Source organism: Saimiri boliviensis, chromosome 7 (assembly GCF_048565385.1).
Source record: "Saimiri boliviensis isolate mSaiBol1 chromosome 7, mSaiBol1.pri, whole genome shotgun sequence".
NCBI lineage: Eukaryota > Metazoa > Chordata > Mammalia > Primates > Cebidae > Saimiri > Saimiri boliviensis.
In genome coordinates this window covers 55,950,180-55,969,243 of record NC_133455.1, presented here as the reverse complement: position 1 = coordinate 55,969,243, position 19,064 = coordinate 55,950,180, and the positions used below count along the sequence as shown (strand labels likewise).

The 19,064-nt window shown below is 39.7% G+C and overlaps 1 protein-coding gene across 1 annotated transcript; it reads right to left on the bottom strand.

Annotated features, from left to right (window-relative positions):
• Positions 1–13,422: 13,422 nt before the first annotated feature.
• BBS10 (Bardet-Biedl syndrome 10) lies at positions 13,423–17,183 on the bottom strand. The gene is made up of 2 exons (XM_010338447.3): positions 16,890–17,183; positions 13,423–16,511 (listed from the first exon to the last, which is right to left on the bottom strand). The coding sequence occupies exons 1-2, from the start codon at positions 17,072–17,074 to the stop codon at positions 14,534–14,536; spliced, it is 2,163 nt and encodes a 720-aa protein (XP_010336749.3). The 5' UTR covers positions 17,075–17,183; the 3' UTR covers positions 13,423–14,533.
• Positions 17,184–19,064: the final 1,881 nt, after the last annotated feature.

The following is a 19,064-nucleotide window of genomic DNA, read 5'->3' as shown; positions in this document are numbered from 1 at the left end:
ACAGATTTGAAAATTATCAGCTGAGCAGTCATAGTCACAGTTGTGTCTTTCTCTACCCATTGACCCTGATTCTTAATGTAAAACAGGAACTGACCTAAGGAATGAAATTTAACTGTGAGAGAGAAGAAAAAGGACAGGGGAAGGATAAAACAAGAAAAGGCGAACTTAGGTCGTGAGGAGGGGGTGACTTTATCAGGGGTATGGGATAATTCTTGCTCAGGGTTAAGCAAACTATGGCTTGTGGGCCAAATGCAGCCTGTCATCTATTATTGCTAATAAAATTTTATTGAAACATAGCCATATCAATCATTAATATATTGTCTATGGCTGCTTTGGCAGCTGCAGCTGCAGAGTGATATAGTTACAACAGAGCCTATCTGGCCCACAAAGACTGAAATATTTGCTATCTGGCTCTTTATGGAAAAAAATCACCAACCCTTGGTCTAGTTATAGCTGCAATACGTGAAAGATATTAGACTGCAAGAAATGTAGAAAAGGATATTATAAGAAATGCTGCTTGGTATTACCAATTGGATGGATCCCTGTGGACAGCCTGTGAAAGATTCCAGCAAAGATTTGAATTACTTTTAATTGTTGGACTGTTTCTTTGAATATATTTTCTCAGACTCTATGACACAAGGCAATCCCAATTAAACATCCTTTGTGTACTGATCCCTTAGCATCTTTATTTACATTATTTCTCTCTTGAAATTTCCCCTCTAGCTTATTTCCATGTCTAGCTTATTCCTTTAAATCCTTTCCTTCAAATTCCAACTCAAGTTTACTTTCTTTTGATAAGCTTTCTCTGTGCTTTATTGCCCACAGTAAGCTCTCACCTCACATGATAAAAGCCGCATTTAATCAGCACTCCCCCATTCAACCTTTACATACTGCTATGTATTTTTGGTTAATCTTTTCATGGTGTGAGGCTTTCTCCCTATGAGATCACAAGCTTATTGAAGTCAAGAACTGTATATCTTTTCATCCCCCACAGCTTCTGGCAAAGAGACTTGCATAAAATTGTGCTTGATAAATTTGCTTATGAATAGTGAAAGCAGGAGAAATACAAGAAAACAGATTTTCAAACTTCCAAGCCCTATAGAAATGCTATGCCCAAACACTGTCACATACTAATGTCTGGCTCAGTTTTTAAGCAAGTGATTTTGTTATGTAAAAGTCCCAAATCATAATGTGAACTTGAAGGTTATTGGGCTATGATATCTGTCACCTTGCTGGTTGCTAGGCTTGATTTCATGCTTCCTTGCTCCTGAACCCCTCCTGAAGCTGCCTTCTCAAAGAGAGGGGTAGAGGATCTTCCATACGAGTGGCTAACAGATATATTAAAAAATGCTGCACATCACTAATCATCAAGGAAATGCAAATTAAAACTATAATATCACTTCTCACCTGTTAGAATGGCTACTATCAAAAAGACAAAAGTTAATAAGCGTTGACAAAGATATGGAGAAAAGGCAGCCTTTGTATACAATTGGTGGGAATGTTGATTAGTACAGCCATTATGAAAAACTGTGGAGATGTTTCAAAGAAATTAAAACTAGAACTATCATATGATTCAGTAATCCCACTACTGGGTACACACGCGAAGGAAATGAAATCAGCATGTTGAGGGGATAGCTGCAGTTCCACGTTTACTGCAGCACTATTCACAATTGCTGAGATTTGGAATCCACCTTAGTGTACATTAATACATAAATGAATGAAGAGAAATGTGGTATACGTACACAACTGAATATTATTCAGCCATAAAAAAGAAGAAATCCTGTCATTTGTGACAACATGGATGAAACTGGAAGACATTATGTTAAGTGAAATAACCCAGGCAGGGGAAGACAAACACTGCGTGACCTCATTTAGATGTGGAGCCTACTTTTATGTAATCTCATAGACGTAGAAAGTAGAATGATGGTTACAGGGAATAAGGTGGTTGGGAATAAGCTGAAAACATCTACTGTACAACCGGATGAGTATAATTAATTATATATTGTATTCTTGAAAAATGCCAAGAGTGGATGTCAAGTGTTCTCATCTCAAAAATAGTTCTGTAAGGTAATGCACGTTAATTAGCTAGATTTAGTTATTTCACAATGTATATATATTTCACATCATGTAGTACACAGTAAATACATACAATTTTATCTGTTAATTTAAAAAAATTTTTAAATAACCAAAGAGGGCATCTGCCCAGACAGGAGGACAGTTCTGTTGTCAAATGTACAGCAGCCTTTTGTTAGAGGAATCTGTGATAATCATAAAGAATAGGCTAATATCCTAATTGTTTGTTTTCTTTTTCTTTTGAGATGGAGTCTTGCTCTGTTGCCCAGGCTGGAGTGCAATGGCATGATCTCAACTCATTGCAATCTCTGTCTCCCAGGTTCAAGTGATTCCCCTGCCTCAGCCTCCTTCGTAGCTGGGACTACAGGCACACACCACCACGCCCAGCTAATTTTTTGTATTTAGTAGAGACGGGGTTTCCCATGTTGGCCAGGATGGTCTTGATCTCCTGACCTCATGATCCATCTGCCTCAGCCTCCCAAAGTGCTGGGATTACAGGTGTGAACCACTGTACCTGGCCCTAATTTCCTGTTTTATGACACGGTCTTCTGCTGTTGTGCCATGTATTTCTTTTTTATTTAAAAATACATTTTTATTGAAGTATAACATACATATATATAAATGCATATAAGTGTACAGCTTGATGAACACACAAACTGAACACATTTATGTAACCAGCTCCCAGATAAAGAAACAGAACTCTGGAATTCAGTCAAGAGTATTAACCAAAAAAGAAAAGAAAAAAAAAGAAACAGAACATTATTCATACCAAGAAATCCATATCATGCTCTCTTTCAGTCACTAGTCTCTTTCCCCCACTGCCCTTCAAGGGGGACTGTTGCACTAGCTTGCAATAGAACAGACTACTTTTTCCAGGATTGATACTTTTCATAGGTGGAATCATACAGTATACACTTTTGTACCTGGCTTCTTTTATCTGTGAAATCCATTCACAGTGTTCTGTGTAGTTGTAGTCTGTCACTCCCATTGCTTTGTTATAAATAAATCAATGGTGGCATATTTATATGTGGAATAGTATACATTTCATTTTCATTAACAACATCTTAATTGAAAACCTTGAGAGCTCAGTTGCTGAAGTCCAATGCTGCAATGATCAATGCTCCTCTCAAATATTTAATTTCACAAGAGTTTAATGACATCAGTGTCTTACCTAAGGATAGTACCTCAAGTACTCTATCACCTTCTGAGTTAGGAAAAACTGTTTTGCTTCATATCTGTTAAAGGTTTGGTAACAAAATAATAATCTTTTAAATTCTATTGTTAAGCATCATTGTTGATCTTAGAATTGTATTCATACAGCACCCTTTTCAGAATAAAAACAAAGCAACCAAAAAAGAGCATTTATATTATATAGTCACTTGACTCATTACCGCTAAAATGTTCCTTTCCTTTATGGTTTGCAAGGTTATGAAAATATTTTAATACCCAAAACTCTACCAAATTTAATTTACTTTGAGATGTGTTTACCTTTCCCACCAAAACACACACACACACACACACACACACACACACACACACACACGGCTATCATTGACTGGGGAGTTTTAGTTACAGATAACCATTAGACAGGTTAAACCTCATGAAGACAGTCTTCTTTTGATATGACAGGAATTACAGCTGTTTGATGAAATCCAAAACCCGTATCACAGAAAAATTCACTATGTTATGATACTCCTCTGTTAAAGTGCCTGCACGAAAGTGTCCTTTTTTGACACATGCACACATATGTTCATAGTGGCACTGTAATCCCTGCACTTTGGGAGGCTAAGGTGGGTGGATCACCAGAAGCCAGGAGTTTGAGACCAGCCTGGCCAACATGGTGAAACCCCATATCTACTAAAAATACAAAAATTAGCCAGGTGTGGTGGCGTGCACCTGTAATCCAGCTACTCTAAAGGCTGAATCAGGAGAATCGCTTTAACCTGGGAGGCTGACGTTACAGTGAACGGAGACTGTGCCACTGCACGCCAGCCTGGGCGACAGAGTGAAATTCTGTCTCCAAAACAAAACAAAAAAAGCATTGTTCTCTCTTGGGTCACTCACTATGGGGAAAGCCGGCTACCATATCATGTGAACACATCAAGCAGCCCCACGGAGATGCCTACAGAGTGAGGGACTGAAGCTTCCTGCCAGCAGCTGAGTGAGTTAAGTGGATCTTTTAGCCTCTCAGGTCTTCAGTATTTTGACTGCAACCTTATGAAAATCCCTGAACCAGAACCACTCACTGAAGTTACTCTCAGATTCCTGACCCACAGAAACTGTGTGAGAGAATAAACATTTGCTATTTCAAGCCACTAGATTTGGGGATTATTTGTTACACAATACAGAACTGGAAGAACCAATGAGGAAAGTACAGCAAATTTTAGTAACTTGTTTAAGGTCTCACAACTGGTAAATGGCAAATCTAGGCTCCAAATCTAAAGCCTATGTTCCCATGCCATACATATTTACTTAGTACGGCAGTACTAAGTATGGCATACTAAAGATGCTTAGTACGGCAAATGCAAAAGTCATTTCGCTGTGCTATTATAAAATCTTTGCAGATTGGTTCATGTTACAGTGCCAGGAGGTTGCTTTCTGTATTTCCAAAGAAGCTGCTGACTGGAGGAATTTGAGAGAATGGTGAGTAAAACGGCAATTCTAATGAAGAGTTTTAATTGTGCTTTTCTATTTAAAGAATTTCCATGAAGACGTTTTGTTGGAAGAACAGATCAAATCAAGTTTGTTATGAGTTAGAAAAGAGATAACTTGAAAATGACTTTTTTCTTCAGTTCATCATTATGGTATTGTAAAATAGTTTTCATGGTGTGAATGGATTATACTAGATTGCTCGATTTTACAAATAATATTTATATGCATTAATATACATTATTTAGAATATATTTAAATACTTTTATTTTGTATTTATGAAGAAATTACCAAAATTCAGTATTTTTCTGAGATTTCTTAGTTACCATTTCAAAGGCCCAAACTTTGGAGTAGGCAAAGATTTCTTAAACAGAACACGAGACACACTGAATTTAAAATTTGTATTCTCTGTTACTACTTTGATTACATATGCATTTTTTGGACATATTCAATCATAATGGAACCTGGCAGCATTTAATTAATGAGTGTTTTGACGTAGCTTCTATTCATACCTAATTAGCCACTGTAAGCTATTTACATGCTTGGTGCTTCGTGGTTTTCTCATATACCCTAATTAGACCTAGTATCTTAATCAGATCACACTGGAATATCTCATTCCACTTTCTTACCCTACTCCTTCTGTTTTCCTAATCAAATTAATAAAATATTCCTCCCATCTAATCACCCCAATACTTTTTATTTTATTAAAGCATTTTCACTGGTTTCCTTTCTTACAAGTATTAGGCTCTTTGAGCTAACTTAAGTAAAGGAATTTCATGACACCCAAGAGCAGGAATATTGCTGGGCCTTGACAAGCTTTGGGATTGCAACCTGGAGATATTGTCTCTGATTTCATCTTCCTATACGTGCAGTAGGTTTAATCAAGGACTTTTTATTCAGTAGCACAGAACATGGAACACTGGTTCTTTCAATAATTTGGCTTTTTTAGAGTCTCAATTCATTCTGGGGCTGGAAAAAAATTTAATATTATGCCAAACAACAGCATTTGTTTTTTTTGTTTTGTTTTTTTTTTTTTTTGGCTGAATTAAGGCCATTCCAGGGAATACGTTTAAAACTGGGTTACTGGCTGGGCACAGTGGCTCACACTTGAGGCTAGGAGTTTGAGACCAGCCTAGAAAACATAGCGAGACGCTCATCTCTACAAAGAATTTTTAAAAATTAGCTAGGCATGGTGGTGTGTACTGAGGTGGAGGATCACTTGAGCCCAAAAGTTCAAGCTGTGTTTGCACTGCACTGCACTGCCGGCTGGCTGACAGAGTCAGACCCTGTCTCAAAAATAAGGCTGGTGATGTCTATTGACTATAGAGTTTTAGAGGAACCAATAAATAACTCTACTCGCATTGGGAGGTAGACAGGGGAATCAAGCTGAGGGAGTTGGAAAAACTACAGTAACTTCAGATAATGCTTATGCCAAATCAAACTGGCTGGTCCATGCCCCATCTCTAAGTCAGACCAAATATAGTCACGGTCCCCAACAGCACTGACTCCTGCCTGTTTCAGGCCTTTGACAGTAAAGCTGACCATGCTTTCCTTCTTTAAGAGAGAGAAAGAAGTGAATGCTGAGCCAAACATGTGCTGTTCCTCCACCCAACCCAACAAATAAGTCCCTTTGCCTTCCTTGGGGCAGCGAGTGTGACAAGAAGCAAAGAGGAATCTCAACCAAGTAAGACAAAAACCATCCATATAAAGATATGAATATGTACATGCTTGTATATGACTTTATAAGCAGCATAGTGAAATGTATGGAACAATACCTGGTATTTCACAGGATTACTTGGGTTAAGGAGTGGTGGCTGGGGCACAGTGAGAAGGGAGGAGCAGAAGAGAGTGGAGAGATAAGCAGAAAGGCCAAAAAAATAATAATAATAAAAGCACTGAGAAATAGTATATATGGCATGATCACATAAATGTAGCATGCGCACGCACACACACACACACACACACACACACACATGCCCGCACACACAGTGTTAAAGAATGATACCCCAAATTCTTAAACCGGACACCAAAGAACTGAGGCAGACTCCCTGGAAGTCCCTCAGTTGAGCCAGGCATTAACCTGAATTGTGGGGTAACCCAAAGGGTCTAGGGCAGGCCTCCCCAAACTTTTTACACAGGGGGCCAGTTCACTGTCCCTCAGACCGTGGAGGGCCGCCACATACTGTGCTCCTCTCACTGACCACCAATGAAAGAGGTGCCCCTTCCTGAAGAGCGGCAGGGGGCCGAATAAATGGCCTCAGGGGGCCGCATGTGGCCCATGGGCTGTAGTTTGGGGACGCCTGGTCTAGGGAGAGGGGCTATAAGGCCAGGATGGCAGGAAAAGATGTCGGAAAGGATGGTGGCACTTGGGAGGCTCAAGACAGCAGCTATTTACGAAACCAATTCGAAAGTATGTTAATGTTTTGACAACATGTGCAGTTCTACCTGTGCATTCCAGCTGAATAACATACCTGCTGACTTACTCATAAGATCAAATTCTTAAAATATAACAGGAAAGTTTTCTCTCTATAATAATATACTTATTTTAGGTGGGAATAGGCAGAACTCACATGAAGAAAACTTGTAAATTCTGGGTGTTGGAGGAGCCACTTCAAAGACTCAAATGACTAGAAATTTGGTGCTTAGATATTAGTTGGAAATTTTGCCAGGACTATGAATTGGGACTTTGGTTCCTCTCTACGTGGGCCTCTCTTTGGGCTGCTTGAGCTTCCTTACAGCATGGTAGTTGAGTTCCAAGAGCAAGAGTTCAACGGATTCAGGAGGTTCAGTACTACCATTCATAATCTAAATTACACAGTATCACTTCCATTATAGTCTATCAGGCAAGGCTGTCTCAAGGTCTCATCCAGGTTTAACAGGAGGGGACGTAGACTCCACTGCTCTATGAGAGGAGTGTTGTCTAAGTCATACTGTTAAGACCATGTAGGGAAATACGGGAAAAACACAGTCTGCCAAAACACATTTCTACTACAACTGTAACATCCATAGTCCATGCTGGCATTAGCAAATGTTAATCTCTTTTGGCAACACTCACACAGACACACCCAGGATTAATACTTTGTATCCTTCAATCCAATGAAGTTGACAGTATTAACCATTATATGTTCATTATATATTTATTTAGTATTTAGTAGAAGTATTTAGTAACTTGTCCAAAGTTACACAACTGGTAAGTGGTGGAGCCAGGATGGCAACACTGATTTATTTGACTTAAGACTTTTTTTTTCACTACACCATGCTTCAAAATGTAAAACATAAATACAATCTGTAAAATGTCCCTATTTCAACAATGCAGTTCATTCTATTTACTCTGATACATATATAAAAGATCTGTCTCTCTCACTTCTCAAATGAGTTAGAGTAAAATACTGCAAATGACATAAATTTACTCCCCCAAATAACCAACAAAGTCTCTTCAAGGAGCACATTAGAAAACTCCCTTCTCGCCAGGCGCAGTGGCTCAAGCCTGTAATCCCAGCACTTTGGGAGGCCGAGGCGGGTGGATCACAAGGTCAAGAGATCGAGACCATCCTGGTCAACATGGTGAAACCCCATCTCTACTAAAAATACAAAAAATTAGCTGGGCATGGTGGCGCGTGCCTGTAATCCCAGCTACTCAGGAGGCTGAGGCAGGAGAATTGCCTGAGCCCAGGAGGCGGAGGTTGCGGTGAGCCAAGATCGCACCATTGCACTCCAGCCTGGGTAACAAGAGCGAAACTCCGTCTCAAAAAAAAGAAAACTCCCTTCTCAATTCATGCCCGTGTTATCACTGGTTAATGCTTATGTAGGAATCACTATCTGGAAGATTGTATAAGAACCTCAAACTAATTATTAAGACTAACTTTGCAAATTAAATTGTAACACATATGATACAAATTAGAGGAATTCAGTATGGGAGTCTATTAAGCACAAAAAAAGAATTGTGAAGAAAAAATAAGTGGTCTCAAGAAGTCTGCATAAATGTACTCTTCAGAAATATATGATGATTAAATATACCATGGGAGCTCTCTGCTTAAAAAAAAGACATTTCTCTTGTTGCAGCCAGATTTCCCTATGTTAGGACACAGTGAACGGAGTTCATGAGAAACCCCCATGAGTAGTTCACTGCATACACCCCATCAGTAAGTAGGTGCTGAGGCACAAGAACCTCGGCTGCAGTGATTAGGGAGGTTCTCACCCAAATCTCTCTTCATTATAAGATCTGCAGGTGGTGATGGCAGGGATGAGGATCCCCCACCTCTTTTCCTTGTTGCTAAATACGAGCTTCCAAAAAATGGTTGTGAATGACAGAGACTGTAAGAATTATGCATATTTTACCACATCATTAACCTAAGCAAAGTGTGATTCAACCACAATATGTCAGCAATACACGGGACTACAGTGACGCTTTTGGCAAGAATTTGGAAATAAAATTTCTTACTGAGACATACTGTTTGAAATTAACAAATAATTGTTTAGAACAGAGACATGTTAAGTAACCTGTAGAAGACAGAATGGTTTCCAAGCTGGTGGGACTCTGCAGAGATTTGGTATTTTTAAAAATTGTGTCCATCAGAATTTAAGTAGCATTGGAAGTATACATAAATGGAGTCACTGAGGCAAATGGTGGTGGGATCCATCTGCTCAGGAAAAGGCAACTTTAGTCAGGCTTTTCAATTGGTCTAGACCCATTAATTCCTTCATTTATTCACTGAACTTTATTCAGTCCCTACTAAATCAGGCATTAGCCTACATGCTGGAGATACGGATGTGAATAAGTCAAAATCCCGTTTCTATTCTGGTGCAGAAGGTAGTTGGTTAAAAAAATAAACCACACACCAATAGCATCAAGTTTGTGCTTCAAAAAAGGCTTAACGAGGTAGGAAGATACAGTGAAGGAGGGAGGTCTTGGGGAAGAAACAAGGTATTATTTCAGATAGGACATCAAAGAAGGCACTGATAAGAATGTGATATTTAAGCAGAGATAGCTGCACAAAGTGAGGAAGAGAGCCATTCAAAGATCAGAGTTAAAAAAAAAAAAGTTATAAGATGACAGAAGAGGAAGTGGCAAGTTCAGACGCTGGAATAAACTAGTGTTGTGGAAACAGAAAGGCCAGTTTGGCATTTGTGTGTTGTTTGCCAAATATTCTGGTTCCCTCTCCTTCTGGGCACAAGACAGAATTGCACTACCTGGTTCTTCTGTAGTTGTATATAGGACCATGTGACTAGTTCTGGAGAGTCGTAAGTGGAAATAATATGTGTCATTTACAGACAGAGCAATGTTAAGATGCTCTAGAGCTTTTCCCTCTCTGGTATGATTGATGATTGCTAATGCATGATAGTGGCTGCTCCATCAGCCTAGATCTAGCAGAAAGGAAGGAAAAAGAATCATCACTTGTCTTCCAGCAGACACATAATTTGAGTAAGAAATATTAGTATTGTGGTTGTTTTTTGTTTTGAGATAGGTTATCGCTATGTTGGCCTAGTTTGGACTCAAAACTCCTGGGTTCAAGAGATCCTCCTGCTTCAGCCTCTTGAGTAGCTGAGACTACAGGCACACACCATGATGCCTGACTGTACTGTTTTAAGCCTGTGAGGTTTGGGGATATCTCAGTATGGTGTAACCTATCCTGATGGAGACAGTAAGTGTAACTGGTGGAAAGCAAGCTAGAGGGAGACTGGCAGACAATGAGATCTAAGGAATAGGTGGAGGGCAGGTCATGCTAAGCCTTGTAGATTATGACAAATTTGGATTGCATTGTGTGAAGGAAAACCATTGGAGGACCTTGAGCAGGGAAATATGACATGATTTGCATTTCAAAAGAATCAGTCATGTACAGGAAACTTCTTATTCATAAGAAACACATACTGAGGTATTGAAAGATGAAGTATAATGATTTCCACAACTTACTTCAATTGGTTCAGTAAAATGTGTGTGTGTGCATGTGCATAAATTCACCAAGGGGGAAAAGAGTTAATTGGTGAATCTAGATGAAGGTTCACTGTACTCTTTCAACTTTTTTGTGGGTATAAATTTTTAAATAAAGTTGGGGGAACCACTCTAGAGAACTATAAGACCATTATGAGCTGCTGCAGGTGTGAAGTGGTTTGGGCTGGAGTGGCAGTGGTGAAAAATGGGTGGATCTGAAACCCATTTTGTATTTGGAGCCGGCAGGATTTGCTGATAGATTGGCTGTGGAGTGTGAAAAGAAGTTGATGTGTTTCTTAGGTTTTTGTCCTGAGCAGGCATGAGGTGGGTGATGCCATTGAGAGGGGATGACAGTGGGAGGGCTAGGGTTAGGATATGGAAAACAGCAATTCTATTTGGGGCACATTAAAGGTGAGGATCCAAATGGAGACTGGGTTGGCAGCTGGATAAATGAGTTGAGAATTCAAACAGGTCTAGGCTGGAAATACGTAATATGGAATTATCAGCATCTACTAGCACCCAAGCCACGGATGGATAGGCTCTCCTAGAAACCAAGTGTAGGTAGAGGAGGGCAAGGACTGTGCCATGGGGAACTGGAGCATGAATGGACTGGAAAGAGAATCATACAATCCATTTGATTTCTCTTGTTCTGATTCCATGCTTACTCAGCAAGTACCTGATTATTGTTTGACTTCCCATACAGGACCACACGTAAAGGAAAGACTGGCCATATGGACTTGGAATATTCTGGTTCCTGGGAGAGTTCTCACTGTAAATAAATTTATCACATTCACAAGCTTAGTTTGAATTAGTCCCTGAAACAAAACCATAATCAGTGTGCTGACAAAAATCTGATGGTGAGTCTGCGTAAGGGAGAGCCAGACCCTGCACTGTGGAAACTCCCCAAGAGAATAAATGCTACACTGCTTGCTGGCACTCTTCCATAGCTCACGCCTCTTTGCGGCCTGCCAAGTGAAAATGTTCTCATATTTCCACAACTGGTGAGACAATCCTGAGCCAGGTATAGCTAAGAGAATATTCCTTTTTTTAGGTGTATACCTTATATTGTCAAAGTTCTATTTATGTGCCATGGTGTCTCTAACATAGTTTTCCTTCCACATGATCTTGTATTTCCTTAGATCAGGGTCCTTATTAGTTTATTAATATTTGGAGAGTATTCTCTATGTGCTTGCCCTTGATATATTTAAAAATTTTATTTCATTTTTGTATAGGTAATATTCAATTGGTTCAAAAATCAAAATGACATTGAGAAATCTTCCCACCTCCTCCAGATTGGGATCTCCCTGCCAACCTCCACCCTCCAAATCACTGCTTCTCTCACTTTGTGAATCCATCTAGCCTTTAGGCTGTTAGCAATCTTTTGCTATTACAAAGTTGTAACTAATAACTACATATACATATATATACATGGTTTGTGAACTGTAGTTTGTTTTCTCTGCTAAGCTGTGATGATGGGAAACACATATTCTACTTGTTTTGGGAGGGGATGGGCAATTTCTGATAAAAGTTCAGGCTCAAACTGCATTCTTCCCTTTTCCTTTTAGTCTGAAATGTGGGTAACATGGCACTTTCTGTATAACATGATTAAATAGCATCCCGCGCTGAATCAGTCTAAAGATGTTCAAGTTTAACTATTTAGTGTCTATTGCTTTGAAAATAAAAATGCTTATGCTGGCCCAATGAGAAACAATTAAGAAGGTCTATAAAGGTTACTGGAGAAAATCTATTTGTGGGAGGTGGATCGACATGTAACTTAATAATAAAAAGAAACGCAGCTGAGAAGTTAATGTGTATTTGTTTTTTCCCTCCCATGGTGTAGCAGATTGTATTTTCCAAAGATAGCTGCCTTAATATATACCATCCCACATGCTCTTATGATGTGACATTGACACTGTTCCCATTGAGTGGTAGGGCCTGCATACGTCTCCCTTGAACCTCAGGTGATACTTATGACTGCTCCAAAAATAGAATACAGTGGAAGTTGTCCAGTTAAGCCCAGTCAACCCCCAGAACCACAAGTAAATAACATGATGATTCAAAAAATTAAGTTTTGGGATTATTCATTATGCAGCAGTACAAAATAGAAACATGATCTTGATTTTAACTTGTCTTTACATTTTCCTTGGTCTTGATTCTTTAATTTTTATTCAGATTTTACTGTAATTTTGTCTGTTCCTTTTCTTGGGTGGAGGTGGTCTGTTCTTATTGCAGGTCACTTCACATCCTTTGTGGTGGAGGGTATAAATACAATGTAATTACATTTTTTAAAAAGCTTTCCTGTCTAACTCAGGAATGTAAACTCCCTACTGTTATTCTGTAAATAAGGATAAATCCATGAAAGTGTTATCACTATTGTTGAGAGATTTCTTTTAAGGAAAAGAAAAAGGATTACTTTCTGTAGATCTGTTCTACACTTTCTGCTCCTCCCCAAAATAGACCCTTTGCCCATGAAAGTTTATAGAAATTATAATTTCATCTATGAGGACCAAATAACTAATTCATTCAACAAATAGGCCCTCAACAGGCATCTATTGTGTGTAAGATATTAGAACAAGTGCCAAACGTACAAAGACCCAGTCCGGCCTCACAAAAGGGCTCCGGGACTAGTGACTATTTATACCTATTAAATGCTTACCATATGCAAAGCACTGGGCATGTCTGGAAGTCATTAAATGCATACAGTAATGGAGGAGTGTTTAAAACAACCACACAAAAAGCAAAGTGACCAAATAACCTGAAAAACAATTTAAAAAAAGAATGAAAAAAATTATGCAGCAATTTTAAATTCATCCATGAATTTGGTAAAAGAGCTAATTTATTCTCTCCATATTCACAGAAACAAAATAATGTATCATATAGCATAAATGTTTAAAAAGCCAGAATTATATTTAGTATAAAAATTGTGATATTATAGTTTTCAAATACATTAGTCAACACATTTATTAATCTAATAAATGTAGAAGACACTGTCCTTGTCCATGGCAAAATGCATAGTATTACACTGATAAGCTTTTAAAATAAAATATGAACATTTTTAAATGAAATAAATTAGAAATAAACATTAGAAATATAAATTGCCAAATTATTTGTTACTGTGGAACTCTGGCTTTTCACCAAATATAAGAAAAAACAGTAAATACATAAAATATCCTTACAAGCTCTTGGGTCAGGAGAAAATGAAAGTATTAATTGTATATCCTTTCTAGTATTAACCTTTTATTAAAGAAATGAAAGCATTCACAATACATAGTTATATTTTAACTAACATATATCCAAAGGTATATGGAAGGTGAAAATCTATCCAAGGTTTTCCAAATGAAGTGGCAATAAACCAATGACCATATAAAAGTAAAAATTAATTTTATGCTTTTTGAAAAAAAAATATGAGTCTTTTACTCACTGCTTTATAAAGTATGAGTAAGGAAAATTAAATAAAGCAAATAACATATTCAATATTACAGACAATTAGACTAAGCCCATCCAAATCAGAGATTAAATGATTCTAAACATATAAAGATGAAGGGGGGCTAGAGCGAAAAAGATGCAGAAGAATAAAAAAGGAGCAAGAAAGGAACACCCTCCTCTAAACATATAGGCTAACATAGAGCTGAGACACAGAGAATAAAACAGGGAAAAAACTGACACACTTAGCCAAATCTTGGCTTCCTCTCTAGTTTTGTCCCATAAAGTAATGTAATATTTGCATCTCGTCTGGTGACCTTAGTGTGCTTCTTCTAAAGACTTTTAAAGTTATGGTATTTTCCTAAGTAAACTGAACTGACTTCAGAATCAGTGGTCACATGCCTGCTTTACTTGGCTTGAGTTAAGATGAAAAGTTTGGTTAATTAAAAACTTCCGATGTTATAGTTCATCTTCAGAATCTTGACTGTGAACTTTCTGAGGGTGTCTCTTAACAGGGATTACCAAGTCAATGGTTAATATTTTTGTCAAACACTGGAGAACTGAAGTTAGCAGCTGGCATTTACCAGTTACTGATTCCAAACCTGTCTGACTGCTTACTATGGGTTGATTGGTTTGCAGTGCATGGACAGCTCTTATATACATATGTGGAAAACTGTCCTTTCCTGTTTTAGATTTATAAAGGACTTTGGGAATGCCTAAAAGTGCATTAGCTATTATCATACTAACCATGGTTTCTTCTGATTGATGGCATTTTTTGGCATAGTTGAGAAGATAGTAATGTAACAAGATCTCAAAATTACCACCTACTGGCAAAACACAACCAGCTGGCACAGATGAGGAAAGGTAACTCTGGGAAGCACCCATATTCTGTAACTTGCAGCTCACTGGTAACAAGCCTCCCTTTCCAGTAATATTTGTGACCTGTAAATTTTCATAACAAATTTCTATTCTACTGTTTCCTCTTATTGAATAAGCAGTGGAACTGCTCTTGAGTAATGCTTCATAATCACCAATTAGCCTGTTTTCTTCCAAAGACAAACATCTCAGCATTTCATCTGTTCGGAATGTATCTGCTGGTGTCAGTTTGGGGGTTGAATATGGAGTATATGTTTCTAATTCTACATCTGAAATTGCCAAATTTGAATATGCTTTTAAATATGTTTGTGTTTTTTCCAATTCATCTTTGTTCTCTGCAACTGTGTCCGGATAAGGCTTTTGTAGTGAGCCATTACCAGCATCTGGTACCTGAGAACTTTCTCCACTGTTCTTACAAATAAAAAGACTTGCAGTGTCATTTTGGTCATTGGTTTGTGTCACATAATTTAGATCAAGGTCTTTAAATAATTGCCGAAGCATTTTAAATGCTCCATGTAAAGCATCCTCATGTTGTTCAATGAGACCCTGAACTGGTCCACAAAGAACTATACAGTGTGGTATAAATGTACATGTGCTAATCAACCCAAGATGAACATATCTTCTTGATCTAAGGATAAGAGGTTTACAAAATTTCACCGGAGCAGTGTTAGAGATTTCACACTGTGAAAAGGCGTGTGGTGGTACAAATGGGGAAAGACCAATAATCCTCTGGATAAGAGAAATTTCTTCTGATGATAAGCACTCAACCACTGATATACCATTCACTCCTGCATAATAAATAACTAAATCTGGTTGTCTCACACTAGATAGGAGCAATTTTACATTCTGACTACGTAGATGTTTCATTATTGCTTTTGTCTTTTCTATAATCCAAAATTGAGATGTTTGAAACTGTGCTTCTGAATTTAGAATAAACTCTGATCCAGAAGTGGAAAAAAGAGGCTGAATGGTTTCTGTTACTATCACCATTCGTATGTCACCATCTGCTGGGCAGTACATAGAAAAATCTTTCTGAAGCACAAGCCCAGCTATGATCCTGGAATCTGAAACAGGAAAGCCGGTGACACCAACATTCAACTCTACAAAACAGTCATCCACTAACTCAAATACATCAATCCCACTTTTACAAGTCATACACTTGAAAAAGTAGTCACACATCAACTGTGAAATAAATTTGTGATTATTTCTTCCCACTCTTCCACAAAAGTATGCTTCTAAGAGCAACATTAAAGAGCTCCTACACAATGTCCTCTCTTTAGCAGATGAAAAGATAGACAAAAAGTGTCTGCTTAGGTACTGGTCCATAATACCATCTAATACTTGTGTCTGAAACGTTAGGAGAGCCTGGGAAATAAATTTCCACTGACAACAATTTTTCCAATGCCTTCCATACGTTTGAATGTTTTCACACATCAAAGAATCCTTTTCTCTCTCTGCGATTGCATGAAGTCCTCTAAGTAAATGGCAAAGATAGATAATAAATGTTTTTGCACCATCTCCTGTTTTTTTGAGATGACTGGAAACACAGTCCACTATCATCCTGTACAAAAAAGAAATAAAGCAACTCATTTTCAGAAGGCTGGCTTCCCACATCTAAATTAAGTTAAAACCACAGCTATAGGCATAAAATAAGAATATTGTTCATTTGATACATTCTTATTTTCTTTTCTTGAAAAAACCTCTGCTCTATCCCAAGATTCGATTCCACAGTTGGGTGGAGAGGGAAAAAGTGTTTTTGGGAATTGGTTAAGATTTGGGGTACAGGAGTGTTCCCTTGGGCAGGGTTCTAATTCCGAGCATCCAGCGGTTTCACCCGGGGTCAGTCTTTCCAAGTAAGAATAGCCTCAGGATGGGACAAGAGGACCACAGAGGCTGCCTGGGGTGCCCAGCAACGGGCTAGCGTACGGGACGGGGATACCTGGCTATGGGATGCTCTAAGTGTAGCGCCTCCAGGAGGCGGCCTCCATTCCGGCTGAGCAGCACCTCGCCAGTGGGCTTCGTACACAAAACCTGCCGCCCTTCGGGCCCCACACAGCAGCTCACGATGGCTTCCAGCGCCTCGGTCACCGGCAACGCCGCCTTCACAGATCCTGCGCCGGCCATAGAACTTAGCCTCTGGGCCACTTTCCCTTCTTTGCCAGCTTGCGGACCACCAAGGCAGACGATAAGAGGCCTGGGAACGGCCGGAAACGGAATAGGCGGGGAGAAAACCGGAAGCCAGGTTGAGAAGCCGGGATAGCAGGGCTTCTTGGTTGGGCGAAAGCGCTGCCCTTCCGTCCGCTGGGAGGAAATGCCCCGCCGCTTTGCCAGCTGGCGTCAACTAGCCCGCTGTCCGCGAAGACAGAAAAAAAGGCCAGGATTTCCGGCAGCTGTGCTTGGAGCGGCACCCTTAAGCCCTTCCCCTGTTCCTCAGGTGAATTCATTTTCCTCCAGTGGCGTCAGCTGCCCCCAAATCCTTTAGTGTCCCGAGACACTTTCTTCCGGAATCAACGCGGTAGTGGGGCCTGCGTGGAGAGGGCACCCGGGTTGGAACTCGGCTGGCTTTCATCCCTTGCTAGAAGCTGCTTGTTAGTGGGCAAAACCTCTGCCTTGGATTCACTGTCCATATTCTCCACCAGTTGCTCTCCTTATCGTCACGGAAATAATTTCTAGATGTAGGACAGGTGCGAAGGGTCTGGCCACAGCCATGAATTGCAGGCTTTATGTCTGCTGCGGAGGTTTTACCACATTCCCTAGACTTAGGTATCACAATAAAACTCTAGACACCACAAATACATTACTTTTTCTTTAGCAGAAATGACGTGAAGATTCATTCATTCATTCATTCGAGATGGAGTCTCGCTCGTCGCCCAGGCTAGAGTGCAGTGGTGTGATCTTGGCTCTCTGCAACCTCCACCTCCGGGGTTCAAACGATTCTTGTGCCTCAGCCTTCCAAGTAGCTGGAATTACAGGCATGCGCCAGTGTGCCCAGCTAATATTTGTATTTTTAGTAGAGACAGGGTGTCACTATGTTGGCCAGGCTGGTCTCGAACTCCTGACCTGAAGTGATCCACCCCCCCTCCTCAGCCTCCCAGAGTGTTGGAATTACAGGTGTGAGCACTGCGTCTGGCTGATGTGAAGATTTAAATCCATTAGTCACGTTGGTGATCAACAGTATGCTTTAAAAACACACTGGCCAGGGATTATTGTATATAATCCAATGACAGAATGCTGTCTTTTATATTACAATACTTTTTTTTTTTTGAGACTAGGTCTCACTCTGCCGCCTAGGTTGGAGTGCAGCGATCATAGCTCACTGCAACCCTGCGTTCCTGAGCTCGTGATCCTTCTGCATTAACCTCCAAGTCACTTCGTGCCTTGCTAGGCCGGTTATTTTCATTTAGTAGAGATAGGGTCTCCCTATGCTGTCCAGCCTGGTTTTGAATTCATGGCCTTAAGTGATCCTCCAGACTTGGCCTCCCAAGGTGTTAAGATTACAGGCATGAGCCACCTTGCCTGGCCTAAAACACACACACTTTAGAGTATGGGCTTTGGATTCACACCTGGGTTTGCTGTTATTTCCTTACCTGTGGCATTTACCAAGTAACCTCTTTGATCTCTGCTTTTCTAATCTTTAAAAGCAATGGGCCTGGCTCATGCCTATAATCCCAGCATTTTGGGAGGCCAAGGCAGGCCACCACAGGAGGCCAAGAGTTTGAGACCAGCCTGGCCAACATAGCGAAACCCTGTCTCTACTAAAAATATGAGTTAGCTGGGCATGGTGGTGCATGCTTGTAATCTCAGCTACTCTAGTGGCTGAGTCATAAGAATACCTTGAACTTGGGAGGGGAGGTTGCAGTGAGCTGAGACTGTACCACTGCACTCCAGCCTGGGTGACAGAGCAAGACCTTGTCTCAAAACAAAACAACCCCTCTCCAAAAAAACCAATGGATGTAACATAAATAAAAGAAAAATCTCAAGGTTTTGAGGAGGTGGAATGTTCACTATACCTTGCATAGTGCCTAGCATAGTTAGCACTCAAAATTAAAATATTTATAGTACATCTGTTATAGGAAAAGGGTCCCAATCTAGACCCCAAGAGCGGGTTCTTGGA